Below are 27,722 nucleotides of genomic sequence, written 5' to 3' on the forward strand. Positions count from 1 at the left end.
ATGCAAATAAAAAATAAAAATAGAAGAAAAAAATAGACAAAGAAGAAGAAGAAGCAGCAGATGAAGAAAGTAATGATTGAGGCTGGAGGATGAAGCACATTGGTAATTATAAAAGAAGCAGATGAAGCAGAAACAAAACAATCAGATAAAATAGAAGCAAAGGAAAAGCAGAAAACGACAAGAACAAAAAAGAGCAGATGATCTTTCTTTTCACACAGAATAATAAAAAAAATCTATACAATGTTTTTGAAAATGTACACAGTATTTTAAAACTTAGTATTGCGATACGATGTGATGGGATAGGATACCAATATTTGCTTATGCCCCTATGCAGTTCATTTAAAAATGCTAGGGGGCAGTGCAGCACTTGGCGGTAGCAAAAGTGCTAAATCATTTTTTGGAGTTTTGAAAAAAGGCTACCCGCGGAGCCTTTCTTCAAAACTGCATGATGTGTACAGGTGTGAAAAGACATTGAGGCAACTGGAGCCCCCTAGTTGAGGCCTCCAGTAACACATGGGTGAGTATGTAAACAGCTACATTCACAAAGCAGCCAGTCACATGGCCAAACATCGACAAGTTTATGCCTAGCCTAAGTGAAGCAAAAGATGCTAACAGTTAGGTATACCATGTCCTCATACTGGTCACAGGTGCAGGTATACTCTCCAAGTTATACCTAGTGGGTGGTGTGTGTATGTGTGTATTTATGTGTGCCTTTACCTTGATTTTTCAATGGACAGACAATAAAGAGTCTCTGAGGAGCATGTGTAATTGAAAGGGCTTGACATTACATGCAGCAGAGAGTCAGAGGGCATTATGGGAGGCAGTGACAGACATAAAACACACACACACACACACACACCTAATCTTAAACGTGTTAAAAACACAGACAGATAATAACCCTCATTTTATACTATACACAGACAAGCCAATCATGAGTCATGGGCAAAAGTGGAAAGTAACTAATTACATTTACTCACATTACTGTAATTGAGTAGATTTTGAGTCATTTGTAATTTTTAAGTAGTTTTTAAAATAGGTAATTTTACTTTTACTCAAGTACATTTTGAGTAATTTACTTCACTACTTTGGAAAACTTCTGTTACTGAGTAAAAAATAAAATGCTGGGGAAAAAAAATTAAGTTTTGTTCTCCGTGGCAGCGCAGCTGAACTTTTCCCAGCAGTGTTTATTATGGTTAGCGGGAGAGACGCTGTGTGAATCAGCTGTGTAGCCTGGGGTCTGTGTGCACGGTTCGGGGAAACCGGTGTTCTGTCGAGTTATGCTACCCATCAATATGTGCTTCTTTACGGCACTGCGCATGCACCGACCAACAGTTTTTTGTATGTTTTCACGTTTTTCATGATAATTGCTTAAGTTTTTATTTATTAGGAACATGGATGCTTGGATGTTAATAAAACATGTAAATAGCAGTTAAAGCATATCAATGGCAAGTTAAAAAATAATAATGAACTGTAAAACTATAAAAATACAGTTTATAGTCACATATATGACCATAACCTTTTAACTTTTTAACAGTAAAGAAAAAAAAATGGATCATAGAAACCTATGCCACTTGTTCTTGAAATTTTTATGGGGTGGTCTGAACAAATACTGCCTTATTTAATTTAATCATTATTTAATTTATGATTTGTACTTTTTTACATCAAATGAATTTTAGCAAAGTAAAGGTACTTTTACTTAATTACAATTTTTCAGTACTTTTTCCACCTCTGGTGGTGCGACAACAGTATGTAATCAATCACAGTTTTTCAGTGTTCCTTCAGGGGACAGCTAGCTTAGAAACACCCACAAATGTCCTGTATAAGTTGTGAGGAGCTATCTATAAGCAAGAAAGGTTAAATGCTGTCCAATGTACTAATGAGGCAAAAGGCGACATCATTTATCAGAGTTTGAGGTGAACTGACACAGTGTTTAAAAACTCCAGCAGCACTGCTGTTTCTGATCCACTCCACTCCGGTGGGGCCCTGATCATTAAAGAAGAGAAACAGAACAACTACAGTCTTATTGCAATCTTATTGGAGTTGGAAAAAATGGAAAATTGGTGAGAAAATTGGTCAGAACAAAGAAGTGGTCATATTGTTATGCTTGATTGGTTTATTTGACCTCTTTAAACAAGGTAGAGGAAGCTCACATCTGAAGCTTAAACATCTCAACCAAAAAAAACTGTTTTGAATCATTAGGCCACATTTTGTAAGTCATCATATTTCAAATGCTATTCTCCCCAGGAGCAGCTCTGCCCATATAAAGTCAATCACTTGCTCCAGACAGCTTCTATCAGATCATCTCTGGCACAGGTTTGGGTTTTGTCTCTTTGAATAGGCCTAGATTTCTGGATTTGCTTGGGCTCTGCTATGAAGTTAACTATGAGCTGATTTTTGGATGGAACAGCTGTAGAAACAGAGGGGAAAAAGTGATGAACTTCAGAAAAAGTAAGGAAAAGCTGTTTTTTAGAAGGTCAGTCTGCCCTCTGTTTCTTGTCACAGGGTTGGAAAGGTGGAGGACTGCGACATCGCTGGCTCGGAAACTTTAGAGATGAAAGTACTGGCTGCCGTTGTGCTCTCTAATGCAGCATGATGAACTGGGGGACACCTGCTTCCACAGAGACATATCCCAGCTATCTGGCAACCAATTCCTGGCTAGGCTGTGCTGTGTGTGATGTATGATTGGCATGAGGTGGAGGACTAGAGTGGCAGGAAGCCTCCAGAGAGAGAGACTGCGTCCAGAAACTTTTGCTACTCCTCCTCTCCTACTCCTCCTCATCTACCCCGGAAGAAGGTGGAGGAATCGAGGAGAGGAGAGGAGGAGGAGGAGGAATTGAGGGAAGGAGCTGTAATTGGGGAAATGGGACAGCTGATCCCTTTAGATAGGATGTTGACTACCGTTGAACTGAGCCAATCACAACGCTCACTTTCAGCACATGCCGGATACTGCCCAGCCAATCACAGCTTCCACATACAAAAATAAAAACGAGAAATCAATAAACACAACTCCAAATTCTAGAGATCATAACTTTGACAAACATATTAAGCTTCAAAGTCAGCCTGATTTGCTATTGATGAAGGTTGCATATGTAAATATTAAATTATTTTAATAGTAAATGTGATTTCATTGAATGTAATAAAACAAATAACAAATATTAATAATTAATAAATATAATAATAAATATCATATTTTTCATACATGTTGAAATTATGTGTATATATACACAACATGTTACATATAGGGTCATTAATCTAGTTTTACTGAACATACAGCTTACCTAAACTAAACATTATATTACTGCTTTACTGGCTGTTTAATTAGATAAGGAACCTAGTTAATTTATATGCTTATGACTTATATTTGAGCGTTGCCTTCTCCATTCCCACGTGCTCTGTGGGCGTGGATGCAGTGATGTCATTCGAAAATCCCTAAAAGTCTCCCGGAGTAGGATGGTCTGATGTACCCTCCATTGGAAGTCTATTCGAGGCGGATTTTAAGCGGCTTCTTTCGTCTCCTACGGTATTCAGACAGGGGGCAAGATGGAGTCATGAAATCAGTTTCCGGGTCACGGAAGAGAGGAGGAGGATCGGTAGGAAAAAGGAGACACTTTTGGGGTTTCTGGACGCAGCCAGAGACTGTCTAGCAGTTACATTACAATTACTTTAAAATAGTGATCTAAGGAGGTCATGGGTTCATTCAGCCGATTTACTCCACTACGGGGACAAAAGTGTTTGGAACCATGTCTTGTGGTCTGACGAGATCAATATAAACTTAATATACTGTCTACAGTCAAGCATGGTGGTGATAGCATCAAGGTCTAGGGGTGAATGAATGCTGCCAGCACTAGGGAGACAAACTAAGGAGTGACGTGTACTGTGACATTCTGAAGTAGAGCATGATCTCCTCCTGTCAGAAACTGGGCCACATTTTTCAGCAGTTTTCCGACTCAAACACACCTCCAAGATGACCACTGCTTTGCTGAAGACACTAAAGATAAAGGTGATGGACTGGCAAAGCCATGATCTAGATATCTTTAGACCTAAACCCAATCAAGCATCAGTGGGGTATCCTTAATGTGGCCATTTTTAATTGGGGTGTACTCACTTTTGTTGCCAGCTCTTTAGACATGAATGGCTGTGTGTTGGGTTTTTATGAAGGCACATTACAATTTTCACTGTTATACAAGCTGTACACTGACTACTTTAGATTGTATCAAAGTGTCATATCTTCAGTGTTATCCCATGAAATTGAAAAGATATAAAAAAAATGTTTATAATAAAAAAGGTGATGGGTGTATTCTCTTTTGTGAAAATGCCTTCTACTAGCATTTAAAGCACCACTGTATGGATCCGATTGCAATGTTGGTGAGAAGTCAGGATATTGCATGGTCACCATCCCACCTCATCTCTAACTAAGCAATGGAACTCTGGTATGATGGTTGGTGCTTCATCCAATACGGGATTAGTTTCTCAGGGGGACGTCTGTGAAAAATATTTCACTTTTCTACTCAGTGATAAAACTCTTGCGTCTGGACTGCAATTGAAAAAAACAGGAGGACCAGTGAGGTTTTTTTTTTTTTTGCTTTCTCGGTCACATGACAATCGCGTTCAGTAGTTCCTCCATTTCCACTCACTGTTGTTTTTACGTGGATCTCCGTTGAAACGTGCACCCAAAGTGTAATTATGGTGCGTAGCAGTGGACAAATAGCTATTTTATTAAACACAAATTGACGAAACTCAGTATTTTAAGTCCCGTCTGGACTTATCTCTGTTTAAGGTTAATACTGTAGTAGGTGATTCAGCCTGTAATTTTCTTAGAGGACGTCTGAGGGAGAGAGGGGAAAAAAAAAAAAAACATACATGGTCGTTCCAGACGGGAATAAAATCACAGAGGACCCCCCAAAAAAGGGAAATTTCCCCCAGGACCCCCTGAAAAACTAATCCCATTCCAATAATGAGTGAATAAAGTGTGTTGACTAAAAATACACCTGAAATACAGTTTAGAAAAGGACACCCACACACACACACACACACTCACACTTCCCTATCCTTTGTGTCAAACGCTGTCAAGATTCAGAACATGGATGTGTTTTGAAACTGGGGCTAAAAGAAGAAACTGAACTAGATCACGAGTGTCTTCTTTAGAACTCCAGCAACCGCTCACTCGCTCTACACTCCGCCCAAAGAGAGACATCACTTACAGCTGCATGACAAGGTAGAGGTGAGATTTATTCTCGAAGATGTCCTCCAGGGAGACGATGTTGGCATGTTTAATCCTGAAAGAACGACAGAAAGAGAAAAAGAAAAAAAAGAGAGAGAGACATAACATTAAAAACACCCATCACAAATCACAATTTAGACTACACAAGACCTTTTCTTGAAGCCTGTTCTTCACAAAAGCAAGCAAAATACATGATCCTGGAGAAATACAGGCAAAGTGGAGAATCATTCTGTAAAGGTACTCTAACATCCCTGGTAGTCTGGCAGAAGTCCTGCGTTTACATCTTTGCTAATTTAAGTGGGACACACTGAGCCAAAGCCTCAACCCAGCGAAAGGAGGAACATGGTTGCGATTCTGTTTGTACGCAAGAAAAACTGACCTAGAAACTAGGACTGAGGATTTGCAAGAACTTGGAAATATGACGCACATGATTCTATAGGGATTACAATTCCATATATAAATGATGTATTGCAATAAAATAAGGCAGATGTACATTATATTTTGTGATTGTTTGGTTGAGTTTTAGGAAAATTGTCATAGTATTAAAACACGTCTCTATTTTCAACAGAGTAAAAAAAAAATGCTAGTTCAATCAAAAATAGTTTAAATAAGAGATCACTGATTTGAATCCCAGTCATGCAGCTAGCTCTCCATCAGCTGAATTTTTTGGATTACTGGATTACTGTGCACGTGTAAAAAGAGAATATATACAACTCTGGAAAAAATTAAGAGCCCACTTTAGTTTCTGAATCAGTTTCTCAAATTTTGCTATTTATAGGTATATGTTTGCGTACAATGAACATTGTTGTTTTATTCTATAAACTACAGACAACATTTCTCCCAAATTCCTAATACAAATATTGTCATTTAGAGCATTTATTTGCAGAAAATAAGAAATGGCTGAAATAAGAAAAAAAAAAAAAAGACGCAGAGCTTTTAGACCTCAAATAATGCAAAGAAAACAAGTTCATATTAATAAATATTAATAAAGTTTTCTCCTCCACCAGTCTTACACACTGCTTTTTTTATTACTTTATGCCACTCCTGGTGCAAACATTCAAGCAGTTCAGTTTGGTTTGATGGTTTGTGATCATCCATCTTCTTCTTGATTATATTCCAGAGGTTTTCAATTTGGTAAATTGGTATATTGTATGGTATATTTGGTATATTGTTTTTGCAAAAATTCTTTGGTTATAAAATAACGATCACAATCTTTCAGTGAGTGAAGCTGCTGTACTGGCAGGAAGTTGACTTTTCATTCAGTAGAAGTAGAACTGGGTCTCAATCAGAATGACAGAGTGATCTAGATTACTGTATGACATCCTCCTCCTCCTCCTCCTCCTCCTCCTCCTCCTCCTCCACTCCAGTCAATAGCCTGACTCTCTCTGAGACTTCTATTCACCTGCAAGCAACTGTGTGTGTGTGTGTGTGTGTGTGTGTGTGTGTGTGTGTGTGAGGGAGAGACATGCGTGGGCTCTAATTGGGCTGTGGTGGATTCCCACACATTACCCACGAGGCACTGCAACACGAACAGCACGACAGAGCTGGCGAGGTGAGTCACTGGCCCTCAGAGCCCCTCACTCTCCCTCTCTCACACACACTCTCTCTCTCTCTCCAACTTTCACTCAGTGAAAACACAACACACAACACACACTGGCTCATTGTCCGACTCCGCCTCCAGCTCCCTTCTGAATGGCGCGCTGTCGGCCTTGTTCCCCCGCCTGCCTCCCTCTCTCATCACCTCCACCTAGAGTGTGTGCGTGTGTGTGAGGGGGTGGGCATGTTCTGGTGGGCAGTCTGACACGCAGAACACGCACCAACATCAACAATATATCCTCCTCCCCCACCTCTGTCTCACACACCTCTATTTATGAAAAAGAAGCCAAGAAACTTCTGTGACTCTCATAAAACATCTCAAAAGTACAGACAGATGTAAATGAACTGGTAACACTTTACAATATGGGTCACAATTATCAGTATTTACGACAGTAATAAACATAATTAAATGGTTAAGTAATGTCTAAACTAATATTTTGACATAAGTTAAGACATCATTAACATTATTTTATACTGTAACACCTAAGAATGTTGTAAATAATTCAGCTGTCGGAGCCCTGTGAGAGAACAATTGGCCTTGTTCTCTCTCTGGGTGGGTAGATGGCGCTCTCTCCCCACATCACTCCAAAGGGTGATGTCGCTCAGCACAAGTCTGCGTCTGTGAGCTGATGTATCTGATGGAACCGAGTCGCTGCGCTTTCCTCAGAGTGCGCCGTGATGCTACTCAGCAATTCTGCACTAACAGCAGTTTGAAAAGAGGTGGTGGCTGATTTTACATGTATCAGAGGAGGCATGTGCTAGACTTCACCCTCCTGGTGTGTTGGGGCATCACTAGTGATAGGAGTCCTTATGAGTGGGTTGGGTAATTGGCCAAGTAAATTGGGGAGAAAATGGGGAAAAATTCTGTAGAAAAAAAAAACGATACTGGGCTCACGAGAACGAGACGAGATTTATATAATTAATTTTGCAATCTGTGTATAAAGTGATTTTTTTTTATAAACTACCTGTGCACGTTCTCATGACTGGAGGTGAATGAATAAATGTTTTATTCCTTAAAAGCAGAAAAAAAAATCCCCCAAAAACAAATCTGCTATTTATGCTTGAATGCTGCTCTTTACACAGATCCAAGTTTATACTAATAATAATTAATGCAATTTGCACTACCGCACTAGAACTCTTATATATCCTCACTGTCCAATGAAAAGCTAGTATCTCCAAAATTTGGTGCAGATACATGGAATTATTGAGGAGCTACACAGCACATATATTAGGTGTCCTCTAGGCATTTCCAAAGTAAGATTTCTGGGAAATGGTTCCATAGAGATGGTTGAAAATTTGTATGTAGATAGTCATAGTAGTAGTAAGAAATTTTAGTCTGTGTATTGTATGAACAAAGCTGGGTTTGTTAATACAATACAAAAATCTCATTTTTTGGATGTGACAGCAGTGCATAAATTGAGTAGCCACTCCCATCTCAATAGTCCTCTATGCTCTAATGTCTTATTATCTTGTGTGATTCTTATCCTGATCATAAATTTACAGACAATTTCTACTAAAATTACAGTATCCCACCATCCTATGATTCTAAAACCAATCCCATTGAAATTGAACATAAGACATGTTCTCGAGGTCTTGTACAGGCAAATTCACAAATAGTGATAGGACCAGGGCTTGTTTTCCCATAACTCCAAAGCCTGTTGTATAAGAGCTGCTTGATTTACATCTGAGGGTCCAAATTGGATTAGGTCCCAAAATCTGGCAAATTACATTGTGCATTTCCAGGCTTTAACCCAATACTCAACCAGAATCCAACAGAATAGCTCACAGCTGAACCCAGATTTGTTTAGTCTGCCCCACAAGTCCAGGAACAGTGTTCTCGGTGGATGTGTGATATATCTGGAGTCTAAGTGTGCGCGAGTGTGTTTTTGAAGTGAGAGACTGAAGCTTCAGCCTGAGGATCACTCAGCGGTCACCTCAAGTGGTGCTGCAATCTGGAGGACTAATAGTGTAAACGTGGACGAGAGAGTGAGAAAGAAGGACAGAGGAAAGGGGGATAGTAGCCAATAGGCAAATTTGAGGCCATGCTGCAATTTATTTAGGTATACAATACGAGAACTTTAAATGCACACTGACCAAAAATGGGGTGGTCTAATTAGACACAAGAGGACGTAGAAGAAGTGTTTCCCTCACAGCCCCGTAAAAAAGCTCCAACGGCTACTTTTGGGTAGTGCACCTCTTGGTGAGAGACTGTTCATAGACTAAGCATCTAGTCCAAGACTGGGCTAAACTCAATCTTACATCTTATAAATGATAGTCATCCAGCAGCATTAGCATTAGCCGCTAACCACGCTAAGCACTAGCTCTTTTGTCATTTAGAGTCGAGAATATCGGACTGTAAACTGCGTGTTTATCGCCCTGTTAAAACAAGCTATGCGGGACAAACCCCTAGCTAATCTCGCCCTGGATTACCGGAACAATCAGGGTTCCTCAGTGTAGTGCTGTCGGGCTAACGCTAGCGGCTAATGCTAATGCTCCAGCCTTAGTGCTGGAGAAATTTGGGAATCTAAGCTAACTGTAAATTTTATTCACCCAGGAGAGAAATCTGTGTAGATTAACATCCAGCACTCATTGGAATTTGAAAGAAATGTTATTATTATTATTATTATTTTTTTTTTAGAATTACAGTTTTGTTTACTTTCTTAGATTAGCTTTTCTTAATTTCGACAACCTATCCCAGATTAGCCACAATGGAGCTGGCTAACAGGTAACTGGTGATGCTAACTGCTTTTCAAGCTGGTTTGATTGCTCATTCCTAATAAAAGATAACATGATATTGGGTTAAATATCATTAAATATCATAATTGTTGTCCAACTGTATGTAGTCATACACTGTTTTTTTTTTCCTGGAAAATTGAAAGAAAAAAAAAATCTCTGTTCAAAATGCTGAGATAATTATGCTGAATTTAAGTAACAAATTTAGTTGCATCAGTTTCTCTTTCCTACATCAATTTCAATCTTCTGAAACTTTCGTCTCAGCAGAGCGCGACATTTTTTCCCTCCTTCACTCCGTGTGATCTCTCCAGTCCTCCATACAGGCCCAGAGCTCCCTCTGTGTGATCTCCAGGTCTGTGTGGCGGCGGTAACCCAGGCGACGGCGGGTGCGCGGGGGATAAAAATAGCGTCGACTCCTTCAGAGCCGGTCGTTTCCGGAGCGCTCGGTGATTCCAGGGGTTCAGTGGGGAGATTCTTTAACAGCAGCATCATTACTGCTGCTGGCCTCTGGTGTTTACATGAGCAGCTGAAAGCGAGGACTGAGAGTTCCCTCAATGCTTCACTCGGGCCTCCTGAGTAATGCGGGGGCTGAGTTAACAGGGTTCACGTGTATACAGAGGGCACCAGGGGGTGGGTGGGTATGTGATGAGGCTGCTGGGTGTTGAGTGAGCCAGTCTGAGGGCTAATGAAGTTATTACCTAGATGGTAAATTTCACCCTGTTCCCTGTACTAGGGCTTAGTATTGTTGGTATTGTTGATATGATACTTAGTGATAAAAATATTATAGGGGAATATTTAAAGTCATTTTCACGATACATAATGTTTAAAAATTTTACATTGCCACAGATTATGAAATTTTATGCTATGATGCTCTGTTGATTTGCGCTACCTTAGTTGTATATTTATTAGGTCAAGCAGCTTAAATTAGTAAGAATTAATAGATACAAGTGCATCACAAAAAAATCTCATTTTTATAATTGAAAAGTTACTTTATTTCAGTATTTCAGCCAATATAAAACCCAAAAGTCAATATCTCAGAAAATTTGAATATTATATAAGACCAATTGGTGCTTTTGGCAGTGTGGGCAGTGTGCCAAGTCCTGCTGGAAAATGAAAACCGCTTCTCCAATACATTTTTTTTTTGTCACTTTGGACCAACACCAGCAGATGACATGTCTCTCCAAACCATCACTGATTGGTGGAAACTTCACACAAGACATTGAGCAGCTTGGACTGTGTGTCTCTCCACCAAAACTCTTACTCCAGACTCTGATCCCTTGATTTACAAATGAAATGTAAAATTTACTGATGATCAGTGATGGTTTGGAGAGACATGTCTGTCATCTGCTGGTTTTGATCCACTGTGTTATACAGTATCAAGTCCAAAATCAGTGCAGTTTTGTTTTCCTAGTGTTTTCTTACAGCACTTCATGCTTCCCTCTGCTGACAACTTTTATGGAGATGCAGATTTCATTTTCCAGCAGGATTGGCACACAGCCCACACTGCCAAAAGTACCAATTTGTCTTATATAACATTCTTATATATTTTCTGAGACACTGACTTTTGGATTTTCATTGGCTTTAAGCCATAATCATCAACAATGAAAGAAATAAATGCTTAAAATGCTTTTAGCTAGGCCAATTCATCGCTATTTTATCCATAATTAATACTGATGTTTTTGATCATTCTGCCAATACTGTGGATGTTTTGAGCAAGTTGATCGCTCAGGTTTAGACAGACGTCAATATAAATAAGGGCCAGTGAAGAACAATATGGTCAAAAAATAAATAAATAAATCAATCATCTTAAAGCTCAGCTGAAGGCAGACAGACAGGATGCAAGACTGCATGAGTGTGAGTTCATGTGCATGTGGTCTGTGTGTGTGTGTGAGAAAGTGAGACTGATTGCGAGTGTGAAGAGTGTGTTCGCATCTGTGCATGTGCGAGAGAGCGAGTGAGTGAACGTGCGAGTGTAAGCAGGTATGAATATGTGTGTCTCTGTGTGAAACAGCTAAAGCGTGGTGACTCACTTGTGAAGAACGGCGATCTCGTTTTCAATACTGTTCTCTTTGCCTTCCAGCGCTTTTTTGGGAATACACTTTATGGCCACCAGCCTCCTCGTCCTCTTCTCTTCCGCTAGGACCACCTCAGAGAACGCCCCGCTGCAACACACACACACACGCATGAACAAATTACTGTAAATGCAGGAGACTAAATTTACTGAGCTCAGATTAAAAGGAGAAATATGTATAATACTTTCTGCATTAACATTAATAATATGATGCGGATGTGTAATCAGATACTAAGGAAATATGCTAATTTTAAGTACTAGATTCTGGTTGAACAGGTGGACAACCTGAGTAGAACCTTGGATGGGTTCCACTATCGTTTTTGAAAACAAGTCTCACAGATTAAAAAGGAAAATGCAACTTATTTGGACTCAATCAATCACTTATACAGCTCTGGAAAAAAATAATAAGAGACCACTTAAAAGTTTCTTAATTTTAATTATTTGAGGTCTGAAAGCTCTGCATCTTTTTTGTTATTTCAGCCATTTCTCATTTTCTGCAAATAAATGCTTTAAATTAAATATATAATATATTTTTATTTGGAATTTGGGAGAAATGTTGTCCGTAGTTTATAGAATAAAACAACAATGTTTATTTTACTCAAACTTATATTGTACCTATAAATAGCAAAATTAGAGAAACTGATACAGAAACTGAAGTGATCTTCAGAATTCTTTTCCAGAACTGTATATATAAGGGACACAACTGTAAAGCATGAGGGTGGATGTTCACAGTGAAATGCTTAAAAAGTCATGGGACTGGAACAGCTTTCAAGTCCTATTACTTTTTCAAAGTTGCTCTGCAGATAATGACTGTGGCATTGGTTTGTGATGTCAGAGTCCCTTGTCTGTTTGCACGGACAATTCTAGACAGACACCGCCGGCCACAATCATTCCCACCCAAGGAACATTAACTGCCCACAACTTTGCCCACAACTTCAGCCCTTCAGCATCTGGTATCCACCATCAGAGCTCGTTCAAACTTGTTCTAAACTTTTAGAAAATCCCCGTCACCTTGGTAGCACCTCACTATGTACACAGATAAGGATGTTCCCAAGCTATTCCCTGAGGGAACACTTTCAATTTACATAATGTTGACTTCTGTTTTTTGGCATATCATGCGAGTATATTTGAGATTACTTAACATCCATTCAATGGAATTTATTTGGTAGGTTTACCTCCTCTCTAAACTATTTGCCCAACAAACTGCTGCAGCTTCTGTTTGTACAGGCAAGAACCAAAAAAGCTTAGGCAGATCCTGCTCAACAAAAACAACCAGTGTATCCTCCGGCAGGGTGTGTGACCTGCAAGCCCAGGTCCAGGCCACTTCCAGGGAAACGTTCTGCATGTGTTTACGCATGGCCGAGGGATTCCGAAAGATGTTTTTTCGCCCCCTATTTATCCTTTTCTCCAAGAAAGCTAGATCAAGATCAACATCGCATTCAGCCCTTAGAGACTGTGGGGGAGGCGAGGGTCCCATACTGATACAGTGGCCGTTAGTATAAATCACATCTGGAAGGTTTCCTGGTAAACAGTTAGTGGGAAAATACTTATGGTAAGTGTACACTGTTAACAGAATAAAAGTTCCTTGAGAAACTTTTAGATGTTCTTCAGTTTAAAACTGCAGAAACAAAACTCTTTAAAGCCCTTGGAGGAAGAACCCCTAGGTACTCAAGGAACTTACTACTTTTAATAGTGATACAGGAGGTCTAAATGCAAATATCCAGAACTCTGTAGATGTGTCTCGTTAGCTTAGCTTCCCTAAAACTACAGCATGTTTTGAAACTGCTCAGCTGCCACATTTAAGGTGGAGCAAAAGACCTCAGCGAAATAGCTAACTTGTTAGCTAGCCAGATGCTAATTATTTACAATGAGACACACCTTGTTTAACTAGTCTAGCAGGCACTAGTAACATTAAGCAAGAGGAAAAAAAATAAGACTTGTCGCTAATGTTAGCATAGCTTCTCTAAAACTAGGCCTATGGTGTGTTTTGAATCTCCTCAGCTGCCAAATGTAAGGTTTTAAGACATTTAAGACGGTTACATTAATGCTTTTTATTATTATTTAATGTGTCGCATTAGCTTAGCTTGGCTAAAACTATAGCATGTTTTAAAAAATGCTCAGCTGCCACATTTAAGGTGGAACAAAAGACCTCAGCAAAATAGCTAACTTGTTAGCTAGCTAAATGCTAATTATTTACAATGAGACACACCTTGTTTAACTAGTCTAGCAGGCACTAGTAACATTAAGCAAGAAAAAAAAAACTTGTTGCTAACGTTAGCTTAGCTTCTCTAAAACTAGCCCTAAGGCATTTTTTTTAAAATCTGCTTAGCTGCCACATTTAAGGTGGAACAGGGATCTTCCACAGATTCAAATTAAAGAACCCCTAGGTACTCAAGTACCTAACACTTAACAGTGATATAGGAGGACCAAATGCAAATATCCATGGAATAAAAGCCATGCTAGGTTCTAAAGCTGGGTATCAACACTAGTTTAATAAAACTTATTTTAGCTCCAATTCCCAATTGGGTTCCCAATTACATTTTGATTAATTTGGAAAAATTACATTTACAAATCACAGGATTTGTTCACATATGATTTTTTTTTTTTTTTTTAGAGACTTAATGGTTTTGTGCAACACTCAACCTACCACACAAATATTAGTGTTTACATTAAGAATTAACCTGACGGTTACATTAATGCTGTTTTATTATTATTTAACATGTCACATTAGCTTAGCTTCCCTTAAACTATGGCATGTTTTTAAAAAACTGCTCAGCTGCCACATTTAAGGTGGAGCAAAAAAAAAATCCATAGAAAAATGATTAATTAATTAGCATTTAGCTAGCTAACATTTTTTTACAATGAGACACACTTTGTTCAACTAGTCTAGTAGGAACTAGTAACATTAAGCAAGAGGAAAAAAAAAAAAGGTTGTCGCTACATTTAGTTTAGCTTCTCCAAAACTAGACCTATGGTATGTTTTGAATCTGCTTAGCTGCCACATTTAAGGTGGAACAGTGATCCTGATCAAAAAAAAAAACCTAGGTACTCAAGAAACTTATACTTTTAACAGTTCAATATGTTCTATGTTCAAATATGACTGATATTTGTAGAGACCCAACGTTATTGTACATAACTGAATCTACCATAATTACAAATATAAGTGTTTACATGAATAATTAATCCAAGACAGTTACATTAATGCTTTTTATTATTATTATTATTATTTTATGTGTGTCTATAACACAATACAGGTGTACATGTAATGCAAACATACAGTTAGCTGTGATTCTTCCACTCTTTCACATAACCTCCATGTCAAAAAAAAAACTTAAAAAGACTTATTCTTTTCTATTTATATTCTATTTAAGGTGGAAATGAAAAAAAAGGTGGATAACCTAAAATAAATGAGACACTCCAGCAGGCTTCAGTAACATTGAGAGAGGGGGGGGAAATCAAACTTGCTAATTATGCTAGCTTAGCTTCCGTAAAACTTAGGCATGTTTGGAATCTGCTTAGCTGCTACATTTAAGGTGGAGCAAAAAAAATTGAAAAATTACTAACCAACTTATATTAAACTTATATTATTTAAATTATTTAAAACTGAAACACACTTTGTTTAACTAATCTAGCTGACACTAGTAACTAAGTGACATGTTGTCACTGTTTTGAATCTCCTCCGCTCCCAGATTTAAGGTGGAACAGAAAACTGTATATAAAAAAAAAAAATTAAAAAAAAAAAGGAGGAAAATAAATAAATAATAATAAAAAAAAACTAACTAACCTTCTTTGTTAAATTTGACCTCGGATTTGGAGTTAAGTTGGGCCCATAATTACTTAACCCAGACATACCCAGATATACTGAATTCTGCAAGTTTTTAATCAGTATTTCTTCAGTTTCAGTTCTAATCCTCACAGCTGTGTAAGCACTGTTCAGTACAGTACAGTAGCGTATCAGCATCAAGAGCTGTACGTGACATAAGCTCATTACATGCTCATGCTGACATATCAGGGACAGGGACAGAGGTCATCTCTACTATCTCTCTCTCTCTCTCTCTCTCTCTCTCTCTCTCCTATGCTTACTTGAACACACATGCACACATACAGTCGAACAGCAAACGACTGGAGCATCTAGAACTTTCAAATTAGTATGAAAAAAAAACATCATATATAAAAATTGTGATCATCCAGAAATTGTGTGGTCACGTGAGAGATGTGAACACATGGGAAAAAATTGGAAAAAACATGGAAAAATGTGAGATTACTGTATTTTTCACACTTTAAGGGAAACTTAAAATCCTTTTATTTCCCGAAAAATCAACAGTGCGCCTTATAATACGCAGAAGCACAGCATTATAAAGGAGTTTCAGTGTAGTTTCTCCCAGAAATTGAGATACATGATATTATTGTTATTTTAATTAAATTAATTAAATTAATTTATTAATAATTATATATATATATACCGTATTTTTCGGACTATAAGGCGCACCGTATTATAAGGCGCACGATGAGTGAACGGTCTATTTTTAGTGTTAGTCCATACACAAGGCGCACTGGATTATAAGGCGCACTAAATGAAACTTTATTTATATCAGTAACAATAACTCTGAGCAATAAATCAACAAGCACAGCAAGTACGTATTACTCCGCGACGCTCCTGACAACGGTAGCCGCAACGCTCCGACAGACCATAATATTATGTTGAAGCACAGCAAGTACGTATTACTCCGCGAGGCTCCTGACAACGGTAGCCGCAACGCTCCGACAGACCATAATATTATGTTGAAGCACAGCAAGTACCGTATTACTCCGCGAGGCTTCTGACTATAATAGCGTGTTGTGCCGAATTCGGTGAATAAAACGGTTTTAAAACAGAGATAAAGATTGGATAAGTTTCATTTCTGGATGAAGTGATTTCCAGCGCTGTTTGGATATAACTGTGGATTACAGGAGACTGGATTGATGGATTCTCTTTAGTCTGGACGCGTTTTGAAGGTAGGACCTGTGGCTGAGCGCGGGTGTGTGTTCGGGGGGTGGCGGCAGTGACCGGAGGTTACCCCAGGACAAAAGGAGAGCCTTTTATTACTGGAAACATGCGCTCTGACGCAGCTCTAATTCATGAAACATACATCCTACAGTAAAAGCACAGTTCTGGAATCCGGAGAGCCAGACGGTTCGAATGGTGTATGACATGACCGCATTCGATGAAATATGGACGAACGATAAACGCAAATATGAGAGTTATGAATTATTAAAATCATAACCAAGGCATATTTCGCCCTAAATGTTTATTTTCTGAAAGGATATTCCGCTAAATAGGCTAAATAGCTCAAAAGCAGAGATTCTAAGCTTTAAAATGGTATATTGGATGTCTATATTGAACCTGTAACTGTTCATAACTATTCAGAAACACAGCCAGTTATGAAATATTAAATATTTCTGGCCCGCCGGTGGGCCAGCGCGTGTTAAGAGGTTAACTTTACTTAGAAGTGGGCGCTATAAAGAAACAGTTTGTGCTATTACCCCAGAACGGGTGGAAAGGAAAGTTTACCGGCACCTTGTTCTGGCCACGGAGCTACAGTGGAAACTAGCTACCCTGAACCACAGCCGAGAGGCAGTACGGCAGTCAAAGGTAACCGCGCGCTAGCCCAAGAGGGGGATCTTTTTCTGGCGTGGGTGAGGAATTCTGCACAACAGAGCGCCGTGTACCACATAAAAATCGAGGTCAGTAAACACAAGCAAAATCCATACACAAGGCGCACTGCATTATAAGGCGCAATGACCAATTTTTGGAAAAAATAAGTATTTTAAGTGCGCCTTATAGCCCGAAAAATACGGTGTATATATATATATATATATATATATATATATATATATATATATATATTTTTTTTTTTTTTTTTCAATAATTTATTATAATTAGTTTGGGAATTACATACTTCTCTTTACCAACTGCAGTTGGCACACTGTGTGTATGGAGTCACAGATATTAAAGCATTGGTCAGTTATTGAAGCATGATCGGCTAAAATACTTTTCACTGTTATATATATATGAACAAACCTACAAATAAACACAATACCCAATATCACATTTATCAAATACGATATAGGTCATGTCCATGTCCATTTATTAACAATACATCAAGAATGTAATTATTGTGACAGGCCTTGTTATCAGGAGTCATTAGCTGCTAACTGTGGCTAGCGGCTAATCTTGCTGCTCCCAGCCTTACTCCAAAAGTATGACTTTAATTTTATTAGTTGCAGGCATTTAATGAAATCTATTTTTTGGAGCATCCATTTGGTAAAATCTATAAATATTATTTGTCAAGTTTATTTCTATGTACACAAACATGCAACGAAAAAACGGACAATAAAGAGGTTAGTACGTTTTTTTAAATGATCTCCATATACTGTAAAATAAGTCAGTAATGTAAATGACTGTGACAAGCAGGTGATTATTTGATGAGCTACAGGATGAGTTTATTGTCTCCTAGTCAATACGAGAACAGGAACAGCAGCCTGAGATCAGCTGAGCACACATTTAAACAGCAGGCCAGTCTGTCCACTTAACATCACCCAGTTCAACTACTGTCTGATACCATCAGCAAACCATCCAGCCTGAGCTCTGTTTACACACAGCCAATACAGAGAGAGAGAGAGAGAGAGAGAGAGAGAGAGAGAGGGGGGAGGCATGCACAGAGAGAGAGAGATAGTAAGAACATAAAAATGGAATGGAATTAGGCGTTCAAAAAAGGAGGGAAAAGAAAGGTAGAGAAAAAGAAGTAAAAAGAGAAAGACGGTGGAAGAATGAGATGAAGAAGGGAGGACCAATAAGAAAGAGAAAAGAAGAGAGAGAGAGAAAGAGGCAAGAGGGTGACAGAGAGTTACCAAATAAAATAGTAATGAAGAGCAAGAGAGTAGTAGAGAACATGAAAGAGAACAAAGAGAGAGAGACATGGAAAGAAAGTGACAGAAAGAGAGGGAGCGAGAGAGTGAAAACGAATGAAGATGGAGAGCTGGAAAGAGATAAAGAGCCAGTCAGACTTATGCAGACAGAGTGAGAGCAAGGACATAAAAAAGAGAAAGGTAACAGAAAAAAAACACAAAAGAAAGGAAAAGCAAGGGAGTAGAATAAGCAATTGTAAAAAGAGAGAAAGAAAAAAAGACTGCACAAAGAGATAGAAACAGTAGAAGGGAGTGTCAGAGAGTGTGAGTGTGAGAGCGAAAGATTAACAGAATGCAGAAATGAGTGTACGGAGTAAGAGTACGGAGAGAGAAAGTAAAAAAAATGTAAGAAAGAGTAGGAGAATAAAAAGGACAGAGAGAGAGAAAGAAAGTGACAAAGAGAGGGAGAGGAAGAGTAAAAACAAGATAGAAGTGAGAAAAAAAAACAGACTGAGTGAAAACTGTGTGTGTGTGAGACAGAGAGAGAGATGGAGAGAGAGAGAGAGAGAGCGCAAGAGAGAGAAAGAGCGTGAGAGAGCAAGAGAGAGATGATGGGTTAACAGGACATGGTTATGATCCTCATTCCCAGATCCGGCTGGGCACACACACATACACACAAGTAAACACTGATACAGTTATCAGCTGATGAGTCGGTGTGTGTGTGTGTGTGTGTGTGTGTATGTGGTGCGTGTGTTTAGACTAACCAATCCGGTCACATGATTAAACAGATGAGGATGGAGGTCTGGATCTGTGAGACTGAGAAAAGCTGGAGAACTATCTCTCAGAGCACATTCACTTAACAGCACATCACCATCAGCACTGCTGCTCTAACACACACACACACACACACACACACACACGCTAAAACACACAACAATCAATAACGCACCACTGCTGACACCCAAACTGGGGCTGGCCTACATTCAGAGCCCAGCATGTTTATGACAGTAGGACACTGAACTGAACCAAACAGCAGAGGAGCCAGTTGCACACACACACACACACACACACACACACACACACACACACAGCACATTAACAGTGTGTGTGAGGTGAGATCTGTGTGACGGCGGCAGGTGATCATTTAAATGTGTGCAGATGTTATGCAAATGATCGTCCTTTCCTACTCTTCCATGTAATACATCACTGTTTCATTGCTATAGTTCTATTAAACTATTCCCTTTACAGCCATGCGAATCTATTAGGGGTGTCACGATTCTCAAAATCCTCGATTAGATTTTATTTCTGATTTAAGGGTCACAATTCGATTTGATTCTCGATTTTCTTTTTTCTTTTTTTTTACAGCAGAGAGGCCTATGTCAGTTTTAGATTAGTCAGTCATTGGTTTGATTCATCAAATTTACAATATCTTATTTCAAAAGGTGGGCTTGATATAAGTGATGCAAAGTGATTCAAGTGATCTGTAATACACCACATTAGGCACTAATGGTCAAATTTAAATAATTTAAATAAGATATATATGTAATGCCATCTAGTGGCTTTTTTGGTCGGTCCTCTTTTTGACTTCGAGGCTCGAGACCATGACATAATTTCGATTGATTTCGATTAAATATCGAAATCGTGACACCCCTAGAATCTATGGAGGACAATTCAGCCATACATACAATAAGAAACAACTGCACCTAACAATAGATCAAACATGTAACAATGTGTGTAGAATAATCACAAATTCTGTATAAATGTATATTTCTCCAAAGGCTTTTCCATAGTATGTAATTAGGGTTTTAAAAAAAACAAACAAAAAAAAAAAAACAACATCACATAAAAATTGTGATCATCCAGAAACTGTGTGGTCACGTGAGAAATGTGAACACATGGGAAAAAAATTGGAAAAAACATGGGAAGATGTGAGATTACTGTATTTTTCGCACTTTAAGGCAAACTTAAAATCCTTTAATTTTCCGAAAAATCAACAGTGCGCCTTATAATACGCATAAGTACAGCATTATAAAGGAGTTTCAGTGTAGTTTCTCCCAGAAATGATTGAGATGCATGATATTATTGTCATTTTAAGACGATTAAATTAATTTATTAATAATTATTTATATATATATATATATATATATATATATATATATATATATATATATATATATATATATATATATATTTATTTATTTTTTTTTTAATCAATAATTTATTATAATTAGTTTGGGAATTACATACTTCTCTTTACCAACTGCAGTTCATACTGTGTGTATGGAATTACAGTTATTAAAGCATTGGTCAGTTATTGAAGTATGATCGGCTAAAATACTTTTCACTGTTTTATATATATATATGAACAAACATACAAATAAACACAATACCCAATATCACATTCATCAACTATGATATAGGTCATGTCCATTTATTATACAATACATCAATAATGTAATTATTGTGACAGAACTTATCAGGAGTCATTAGCAGCTAACTGTGGCTAGCGGCTAATGTTGCTGCTCCCAGCCTTAGTGGAAATCCGGAAATCTAAGCCTACTGTAAATAAATGGAAGGGCTTTACTCACCCAAATAAACAATTTTCAGGATAGAAATCTGTGTAGATTAACATCCAGTGCTCATTTAACTTTTAAAGGAAACGATTTGTGTACTTAGCTTAGCGTTACAGGGTTCTGATTAGAAGGAAAACATGGCAACACCCTGTTTCTGTCGCATAATGTGCCTAAAAATGCGATACGCCTTATGTATGAACATAGACCAGAAAACAGATGTTTATTGATAGGGCATCTTACAATCTGGTGTGCCTTATAGTGCAAAAAATATGGTAGGTAAATAAAAATAATATTAATAATAATAGAATTAAAAATGTGGCCATGTGGAGAAAAACAAATATCACAAAAAGAAAAGGAAATCACATAGAAAACATTAATTGTATAGAAAATGCTTGCATTTTTAAAACGTGACCCCTTTAACAACAACCATCCCATAAAACAAAATAGGATCACAAAAAGGCAATAATCAAAGCATTAATAAAGCATGACTGAGAAGGGTTAAATATATTTAAAATAAAGAAAACACGTAATTCACATGGAAAAAAAGGGTCAACTGATCAAACCACTATAAATTCAGTGTGTGTGCGTGTGTGCGTGGCCGAGCGAGTGCATGTATGTAAGTAATGAATGTGAGCTTCAGAGAGGCGGGCTGACAGAGCTTCATTCAGAAATGCTGCACTGGAATCCCCAGTGATCTCGGCTGCAACCAAACACAGTGAGGAACCAAACGCACTCAGAATGCAGCAGGAGAACCGAGTGGTGTGAGGTTCTATGTAAAGGAGAACCAAAAAAAACCCAAAATAAATAAATAAAACACTTTCGTTTTAAAAGGTTAATGCCTATTTTTGTGGAGAGTTGGTGTCCAGACCCTGTTGCTAATGGCAACCTCCAGCGAACAAGATGAACTCTCATTACCTCTTAAACAAGCTGTTCTACATCAGCGAGCGTTTCACACACTTACACACTTTCACGTACAATATGAACGAAAAATGTGAAATGAGATAATGCTGTTTTTATCCTGATATTGATGTGGAACGTGATAAATTTGGTGATTAAGATCCTTAATTGCAGCTCTTTTAATGCGTTTAATGCTAAAACTCACATTTTCATACTGATAAAAATTCAATTTATTATACAACTCTAGTCTGCAGGGTCAAGAACTCCCTCTGTTGCTGTACGTGGGTACTACAGTTTTAGTTTGCGTAAAGTGAACATTGTTGTTTTATTCTATAAACTACTGAAAACATTTTAGCCAAATTCCAATTTCATTTAGAGCATTTATTTGCAGAAAATGAGAAATGACCTCAAATAATGCAAAGAAAACAATTTCATATCCATAATGCTTTAAGAGGTCAGAAATCAATATGTGGTGGAATAACCCTGATTTTTAATCACATTTTTTATTCATCTTGGCACGTTCTCCTCCACCAGTCTTACACAGTGCTTTTGGATAACTTTATGCCTTTACTCCTGGTGCAAAAATTCAAGCAGTTCAGTTTGGTTTGATGGCTTGTGATCATCCGTCATCCTCTTGATTATATTCAGGAGATTTTAAATTTTACGTTTGGATACATTTTGATAGTGTACACATGACACACTGAAAGGGGTTGCCTGTTAATTATCAAGCTACACCTACGAGAGTCATCTGACCACTCGACAGGAACTCCTGTGACTGGTCACATCACTCGCAGCGGACATTCCTATGATCAGCCAAGGCGCTCAGCTGTTTAGCATCTCCGTTTATTATATTATGACATACTCAATGGCCCAACATTAGCCCTAGTGCTACTTAAAGAGCAGAAGCCAAGAACAATGAATACATCAGAGAGAGAAAAAAAAAAAAAAAAGGCAAAACCACAAGGTCCCTGTCGAGACTGACAGACATAGCTCCGGGGATCGGAGTGAGCCAAGCAGCAAATTCCTCTCAGGTCACACACTCAAGCAACGGGCCATCTGGCAGAACCAGGGCAGCTGGACGTACAGTAGGTCAGTCTTGCAAGAGTGCCTGATAAGACTAAAGAGACTCCATTTCCCAGAGGTGCTTCTTGCTCATTCAAAAACTCTTCAGAAACTCTTTTACGCTTGAAATGTACCTAAAATTGCTTACTGTCCTTAACTAAACTGATAGAAACCAATCGAAATGGTCAAGAAAGCTTTTGGCACAACAAAAACTGAGATTGGTTCCATGTGATGCCAAGTATATTTGATTCAACCAAAATCTGAGAAAAATTGGAAAGCAGGGCACCACCATGAACTTTTCTTTATCCTTTTCAAACCTTTCTTAAACTCCATCCACAAGAATCAATTCCCAAAGACTACATGCCTTATATGCCTTTGGTGCCAACAAAACATAGACTTGTTCCAGGTCATTCCATAGACACGTTGATCAGACTGAGAAGAACCTGCTACAAGGGAGCCAAAAAGTTGAAGACTTGTTGCAGGTCATCCCACGAAGATGCTTGGGTGAACTCGGAAAAAGCCTCCAACAAACTTGGTTTTCCCCCAAGCAACTAATAATTTAAGCATCAATGATTCTATATAGTGCCATTTTCTTTTCTAAAGTACTTTTGGGGAAACCCAACTCTTAATTAAAAAAAAAACTATATCCCAATCAATCAAAACTTCTGACTAACTGATGACAGCCATTATTTTTTTTTTAGGTCAAATCAAGGGACTACCTGTCCGAAATGCTGTTGGCGCCTCCAAAACTGGGACTTGTTCCAGGTCACCCAACAGGTACTCAAATCGAATCAAAATCTAGAGAATTTGAAGAACAAGGAAAGACAGTAAAGTTTCCTCAAGTTTCTTGATTCTTTCCTGACCAATATGTAGAGTGAAGAAAGACAAAACACCAAGCTAAGAAAGGCAACTTTCCTTTTCAGGGAATTTCACTGCTATAAAGGGAAGTAGCTGTCCACGACAATGGTTAGGAAGTTAGAACATTAAATTGAATTCCACACAAATGCCCGATCCCAGGAAACCATATGCAAGAAGGACACTGCCCAGAGCAGGGTTGCCTAAGTCCACCAGCCTGTCATCTTCACACAGTGCTGACCTGGAGTATCTTGTAAGCACTGACATCCTTAAACAGAACTGCTGTGCAAGAGTAAAGATTGCCAGTGGAAAGGCCATGCCCTCTTTCACACTGCCAGAATGACAGAACTGCTGTGCAAGTGGGATAAATTTGCTCAGTGTTTTCCGAGATGCCCACTCCATTGCGACAGCGACATAAAGTCCTCCATTCGATTTATTAGTCTGCTTCTAAATTTCTTGGTCGCGGAAAGCATTGCGAAAGGTTTTTAGCTTGCAGTTCTGTTTCTTTTTATCACTGACAGCCACTTAATCATCTTGAATTTTGTATTTGCGTCACACATATGTAAAACATGATTAAATGATAGCATGCTGTGTTGAGAGATGGTGTTTGTGATGGTGGCATGTAGAAACCCGCTCATTCTGGGTGTCTACACCAAAACATAGACTTGTTTCAGGCCATCCCATGAATGCTTGATTGGATTGAGAAGATATATGGTGCAACTTTCCGTCATACATCAAGTAGAGCTTGAGATACCTCATAAAGTCTTTATCACCTTGTATCGACATCCAGCTACAAATCAAATCAAGGGATTGAGGGGCTCCTGGCAGAATGTTTTCTATCTAAAAGGCCTTCAAAGTCAAGGCAGAGATTTCCCAGAGGGCAAGTATCAGTGGCAAGTCTTGGATTGCCTTGCTTGTGTTTTCTGGAAACAAATTGCATTCCAAGTTGATGTCAAAACCAATCGTAGCTGGGGGTTCAAGGGAATACTGGATGGAAAGAATGAGGTTTCTTTCCAAAATGTACTGTACAGTGGTGCTGGCCTAGCACTTTCAGCTGTCCTACATTGTACTACATTGCGGATTCAGCAGTTCAAAAGCAGATGCAGGGGCTTGGTCTAGAAGTAGTTTGGTCTGGACTTGCTGTTAGGAGACTCACAACAACACACACACATAGAAATTCCCATCACTGCTGAGCTTTATTAGCATAGCCAGCTGAAGAACATCACCACAGGGAATAGTTAATAGCATTCCTACTGAAAATATGCATTTCTGATTGTTCCCCCATCAACAGCACGGTCCGCGGACTTCAAAGCCGAGCCTGGAGAGGAGCTCAGCTGAGGCAGTTATTCTGAGTCAGTTTAGGGGCCTAAAAATAAATCGCACCCGAGAACACAGGAGGGATTCAGAGATAGTATTGTGGATAACAGAGCACTCGTTTGTGTGTTATTCCATTCTCTCATTCACTGCTTCCCACCTCCTCCCTCTCTCAGATATTTACACTACTGAATTTTTCCCTCAGCCTCTCTCGCTCTTGCGCTCCCTCTCTCTTACTCATGCTCCCACTGGACAAGGCAATAACACCATTTTTTGAAAAATGGGAACGGGACCAAAAGGATTGAGAAAAACAATTACTCTTTACAAGCAAAGATCCTTCTGCTACTGCTTCCAAATCAACAACGTTACTAAACAAGTTGGGGCAAGAAATTTTCACATTGTGATAATCTAATCAAATAAGTATTACAGGATAATGATTAAAATTAAGTAGTCTGGCATGCTTTGTGCAAATAAACTGATTGTAAGACTGTATAGAAATTACTGTGGGAAGTTTAGAAGTGCTAACAGACAAAAGATCATGAAGTGTTTCCTTAGGGGATGGCTTGGGAATGCCTGCACCTGTAAACATTGCGAAGGGGTGAATCTTGTGAGTGTGGGTACACTGTGTTTAAGATTCCCTGACCCGGGGCTCTGGGTGGACTAAGGCACTGCCACTATGATGGGGAGATTGCCGGTTCAAATCCTGTTCATGTAGTTTGACATCGACTACCAGAGCCCTGATAGAGCACAATTGGCCTTGCTCTTTCTGGGTGGGTTGATGGCGCTCTCTTCAAACATCACTACAAAGGGTGATGTCGATCAGCACAAGGTGTCTGTGAGCTTATGTATCTGAACCAAGTCCCTGCGCTTTCCTCTGAGCTCACTGTGATGCTACTCAGTAATGCTACATCAGCAGCAGTTCGAAAAGAAATATGACATTAATTTCTTCCCCAAGACACTTGATATGTCAGTTTAATGAATCGCTATTAATCACAAATGTATCCAAGCAGCAGATTAAATGCTGGCCTACTACTCTTAACAGGACACTATCAATATAATCACTTGCTTGAAGGATTAAGCACAGCTGCACACAAACAGCTTCTCAAACCTACCCACTGTAAGCTGTCATAAAGCTTTGTGAAGCAAACTGAGTGAAAGGTGAGCATACTGCAACATAACACACCTGCTATTACAGTATTTGACCATTATAAACACTACATGAACAGCCAGTACAGAGAGTATGACTCTGTTTAAACTACACAGAGGCTTAATCTTATCAAAAGAACAAGCTAAAACAAACAGAGCTGAATTAACTTTTACAGTGTTCCCAAGCCAACAGGAAAACAATCAAGCAGTTAATCCACTTACACACCAGCCAGTCCTTCCTACCCAAGTGCCAAATGACCGTATGACCTTCATAATCCTCATAATAATCCTGATCTACTAATCCTATCACCGGTTCTGCCAAGAAATACTGTGCTACACACTCTTCAGTGACTTACAAATCAAGTTGTGTTTGTAACTGAATAATAAATGTTAATAATAAAAATAATAATACTCATTATTAAGTTTCTTACAATATCAGACTAAACAAATCTAGATTACTTGTATAAGTATAAAATGCATCTAAAATAAACAATATTATATTTTACTTCATGTAATAAATGTCAATTATACAGCAGAATAAACTTTAAATGGTAGTCAGGGTACTGATTTTTTCTTGCGCTATAAGCCACACTTAAAATCCTTTAATTTTCCCAAAAATTCACAGTGCACCTTATCCAGTGCACCTTAAGTATGAATTCTACCAGTCAGGTATTAAGGAGCAGTAAAGCCACTCCTCAGTAGTACAGCGTTATAAAGGAGTTTCTCTAGCACCGAGGCTGGAGCAGTTTTAGCATTAGCCGCTAACCACAGCGCTAACGTTAGCTCTTTCGCTGTTCAGGGGCGAGTACATGACGTTTTATTGCATTTATTTACAGTGTTCAAACAAGCTACATGGGTCAAACCACTAGCTAATATTGCCCTAGCTTACTGAAACACACTCAGGGTCCCTCAGTGCAGCGCTGTCGAATGGTATTTACTAGCGCTTAGCATTGCTGCTAACTGTGCTAAAATAGTGGAAATCTAAGCTCACTGTAATTAAATAGAAGCGCTTTACTCACCCAAAGAAAAAGTTTTTTTTCAGGAGAGAAATCTGTGTGGATCAACATCCAGTGCTTGCTTGATCTTAAAATATATATTTCTAAAGAATTACAGTTTTGTTTACGCAGGCGCCTCCAGTGGCGAGACCTGCTGGTGCAACTTAAACATTGGGAACAAGTTATTTAAGAGCATTTTTGTTGGTCCATTCATCATGAAATTTTGACACAACATAAACAACAGCCACATTCACATTAAGTGAAAAACAAAACAAAAAAAGTATTACATTTAAGGTTTCTGTCTGAGCTTAATAATCGCAAAACCATCTACCATCTAAAGTTGGAATTTTGCGTGTACTTCTGTACTTAGA

General features: G+C 38.6%; 1 protein-coding gene across 3 annotated transcripts in view; it reads right to left on the reverse strand.

Annotated features, from left to right (window-relative positions):
• The window catches only part of camk1b (calcium/calmodulin-dependent protein kinase Ib), a 75,731-nt gene that overhangs the window by 18,275 nt on the left and 29,734 nt on the right, over positions 1–27,722 (reverse strand). For all 3 annotated transcript variants that reach the window (XM_049471656.1, XM_049471654.1, XM_049471655.1), the window contains 2 exons: positions 11,581–11,712; positions 5,202–5,276 (listed from right to left, as the gene is read on the reverse strand). In XM_049471656.1, the coding sequence (XP_049327613.1) occupies positions 5,202–5,276; positions 11,581–11,712 (207 nt within the window). The remainder of the gene's footprint in view (positions 1–5,201; positions 5,277–11,580; positions 11,713–27,722) is intronic.

Source organism: Astyanax mexicanus, chromosome 24, assembly GCF_023375975.1.
Source record: "Astyanax mexicanus isolate ESR-SI-001 chromosome 24, AstMex3_surface, whole genome shotgun sequence".
In the NCBI taxonomy this organism is placed as follows: domain Eukaryota; kingdom Metazoa; phylum Chordata; class Actinopteri; order Characiformes; family Acestrorhamphidae; genus Astyanax; species Astyanax mexicanus.